Here is a 3,636-nt window from a genome sequence, read left to right as displayed (position 1 = left end):
TTGGTTTCATTGCTGACGAAGATACATAGTCATAAATGAGCCGATGAGATGGGTGTCAAATTTTATAGTAAATGTGACATTATATAATTCATCGTATTCATCTTATCAGCTAATTTAATGACTATGTGTCTAAGTCAGCAATGAAACCAATAAAATGTATGTTACATGAAGAAAATGGTCAAATTATCAGTAAATTTTATTTTTGGACTTATTCGCAAATTAAGGTAAAATAATGAGACTTTAGTGAAACATGTAAGTAAAAAAACCGGTAAACCGGAAAAAATGGGTTAAATCGTCATTTTTACCGGTAATTCATACTTTTTCGTAAACAAATTTTAGTTTGGTACTTTTTAGCATAAAATTTTTAGAATTTTTCTGGAGATTTCCTTACCAAAATACCAATTTTTATTTGTTTTCGTAGAAGATAGGGAGATGTATCTTTTTCCGATAGAACCAAGGTTTTATTTTTTGGCAGTAGTAAATGCTAGCGGACGTACCAAGGAAACCCATTTTGTTCTGAATTCCCTCTTTTACCCTTCTCCACCAAACCATTAATTGGGTTATCTCTTGGCTCTTGCTCACTTCACACTGCCAAAAAACCTCCGCTTGGCTGGCTGTTTCTTAACCCCATTTGTTTTTTTCTTGATCTTTTTGATCACACAAATCTCTATTGTTCATCGGTATCGATCCATCTACTCATGGCTACAAGCAGCATCGTCGCACCTGCTTCAATCAATGGTAATTTGACTCATTTCTACAATCTTTTATCTATCATTACCTGCAAGATTTCCAGGGTTTTATGTATCTTGCATTTCTAGAGAGCGGAGGGCCACTTTCTTGCTGAATCTTTTTCTTTTAGACGATGAATATGATATGATTTTTGTAATAATTGCTTCTGATATCCACGGTTAAAGATTTTTCTCTTGTTCCCAACAATTTCATGCCCTAATTGATATCGCCCTCTCTCTCTCTCTCTCTCTCTCGGGTTATTGATTTTCTGCTCCAGTTCAAGATCAAGAAAAAGAGATATCTGTATAAGCGAATCAGTTCCTATTTGTTTTTGTTAGGGCATACTACTGATTTGCGTTTATCACCTATTTTGTTTGTGTGATCGATAAATGAATATCTACTTCATAAAATCTCATGAGATGGAGTAAAATTATAATTCTTTGTTAAATTAAAAGATGGGGGAGCTGGATTAACCTGTTTTTGGATGTTGTTTAGGAAACTGTGTTGTACTAGAGGTGAAGTTGAAAAAAAATGACCTTATAAAGCTTGATTTTCACTCTTCAAGTCCAATAGCCATGTAGAGATGTGAAGAACCTATTGTTTCTTCATGACAATTAGCCAATTGCGTTCCCTCTTTGTATGTTCCCTTTCTTCTTTTGTTCTGCCTACTAACAAACACATCATAAAGATTTTCTTCATTCAATTCCAGTAAGTTGTCTTTGATTTGGTAGATTCAATGAATTTCTTCAAGCTCACTCGTCTTAATGATCGATATGATTACTATGCTAATGGTGTTCCCCATCATTGATCCCTCAATAATCTAATTGTAAAAATCAGTGATTTTCTTGGAAATGAGGTTAATGACACCTCTAATTGTGGAAGCTTGGAATTTGGATCATAGACAAAATGGAAATTGGTATTTTGTGTTTTTACTTTTTACTGATTATGATGTGATGATATCTTGTCATCATGCAGTTCGAGGGAGTCTGAAGGGACATGACAATTGGTCTGGAAATTCTTCCTTTTATGGTAACACAACTACTCTCACACATCAAAGGAAGTCTAATCAACAAAAAACTCGGCGAAATTTGGCAATTTCTGCAGAATACAAGTAAGATACCTTTTTGTCCCTCTTTTTTGATAATCTATTAAAAATCCTAAAAATTTATCTTTTGCATGTGTATGGTTTTTGTTTAAATTTCGCTTAATAATATTATGTCCAAATACGACAAAAGTTGTCACCCGTTCATTTGCTAATAACAAAATAATTAACCAAATAGAAAAGGTTTTTATTTTGGCTGTTAATGTGTCACTCTATTGTTTGAAAAGTAAGTTACTAACTTATGCTTTCTTGATGGGACAACAAGTAAGGAAAATATAGATCCTCATTATTTGTCATTTGATGTAAATTTGGATATTAATTGGTGTGTAACTGGAATTGAAAGATTCCCTCATATGAGGATTTTTAACTTTCCATTACTTTGTTAAGGGATTTCAATTCCATTCTTTCCCTTTTTCGTAAAAGACAAAAATACGTTTTGAATACTTTTGTTCGTATTATTAAACTTGTGCAATTTTATGGCTTACGAAGTGTTGGTTTCTTATTTTTATGATCAAACTTTGTAATCTATGCTTTACAAATCTGTGTGCTTTGGTGAATGAATAAACTTTAGGTGTGAATCCCTAAAGATTCTAGTTCTGTAACTGTTTGCTTCAATGCCTTAGGTAACCTCAGATTACCAAATAACTTACCATTCCTTATTTCTATTGATCAATTGATTATTCACTTAAAAACTTTTGCAGCGTTATCTCTTTATAATTTCTTTTTTATATTTTTATATTTTGGGTTGTATATGTATTCAGTGATCGTAGTGGTGGAGGTGGTGGTGACTTTGTTGCTGGTTTCCTTTTGGGGGGTGCATTATGCGGGACACTTGCATACATATTTGCTCCACAGGTCAAACAGTCAACTAAACTCATGCCTAATAATAATAATAAATATTTGAGTTTGAGGTCATTGTCTTAATTTTGTTGGTAATTTTGTTTAATGACTTACTAGATAAGAAGATCTCTGTTGAATGAAGATGAATATGGATTCAGGAGGGCAAAACGGCCAATATACTATGATGAAGGTCTAGAGGTGTGTTTAGTTTCCTTTAATGCTTAAATTGTGTATCAACCTTGTTTCCTTATACTTATTGTTTTAATTTTATTATAAAATAAAAATGCAGAAAACAAGGCAGACTCTGAATGCTAAAATAAGCCAGCTTAATTCTGCAATTGACAACGTGTCCTCACGGCTGAGAGGTGGGAATAACATGCCTCAGGTGCCAATTGAAACCGACCCTGAAGAAGCCACCATGTGAAAAACATCATGTATCTGCTGTTACTTGAATTTGCAAGGAAGGATTTGTTGATATTTTGGTTTTAGTTTTAATCATATTACCTAAAGAGTTGTGTATGTGCTTGATAACACCAATTACCCTCAACTGTCTGTCTCTGCTTATAGATTCTCTTGAATGAATGAGATACTTTTTTTTTTTTTTTTTCTGCAGGGTGTTTAGATGTGTGTATTGAAAGTGATAATATGATATTGAATTATTGATAGTGTGATTAAGAAGATTATTAACTAAAAATAATAGGCAACATCCTGAAGCAGCCCTAGTCAATCTCAATCATGATGCAATTATTATGTTAAGAGTGCTAGGCTGTAAAAGCATCTATTGAAGATGATACAGATAATGATAGAAACTTGAGATAGAAGTAGTTTTTTAGTTAATGTATTAAGAAAGCCATTGAAATCATTGAGCGAGTTCGTACATATATATATATATATATATATACAAATTCTGTTGAAAATGAAGTACCATATTAGGCGTGACATGATGTGTTAAGCAATTAGGACCG

The 3,636-nt window shown here is 32.8% G+C and overlaps 1 protein-coding gene across 1 annotated transcript; it reads left to right on the top strand.

Annotated features, from left to right (window-relative positions):
- The first annotated feature begins 568 nt into the window (after positions 1–568).
- Positions 569–3,271, top strand: LOC145140895 (uncharacterized). Its single transcript, XM_079074282.1, has 5 exons — positions 569–738; positions 1,705–1,840; positions 2,593–2,686; positions 2,789–2,869; positions 2,961–3,271. Exons 1-5 carry the CDS (start codon positions 699–701, stop codon positions 3,093–3,095), a joined length of 486 nt encoding a protein of 161 aa, XP_078930408.1. The 5' UTR covers positions 569–698; the 3' UTR covers positions 3,096–3,271.
- The last annotated feature ends 365 nt before the right edge of the window (positions 3,272–3,636 follow it).

Source organism: Lactuca virosa, chromosome 9, assembly GCF_052849685.1.
Source record: "Lactuca virosa cultivar CGN04683 chromosome 9, Lactuca_virosa_CGN04683_v6, whole genome shotgun sequence".
In the NCBI taxonomy this organism is placed as follows: Eukaryota; Viridiplantae; Streptophyta; class Magnoliopsida; order Asterales; family Asteraceae; genus Lactuca; species Lactuca virosa.
Note: the sequence above shows the minus strand (reverse complement) of the source record. Positions and strands in the feature narration are given on the sequence as shown.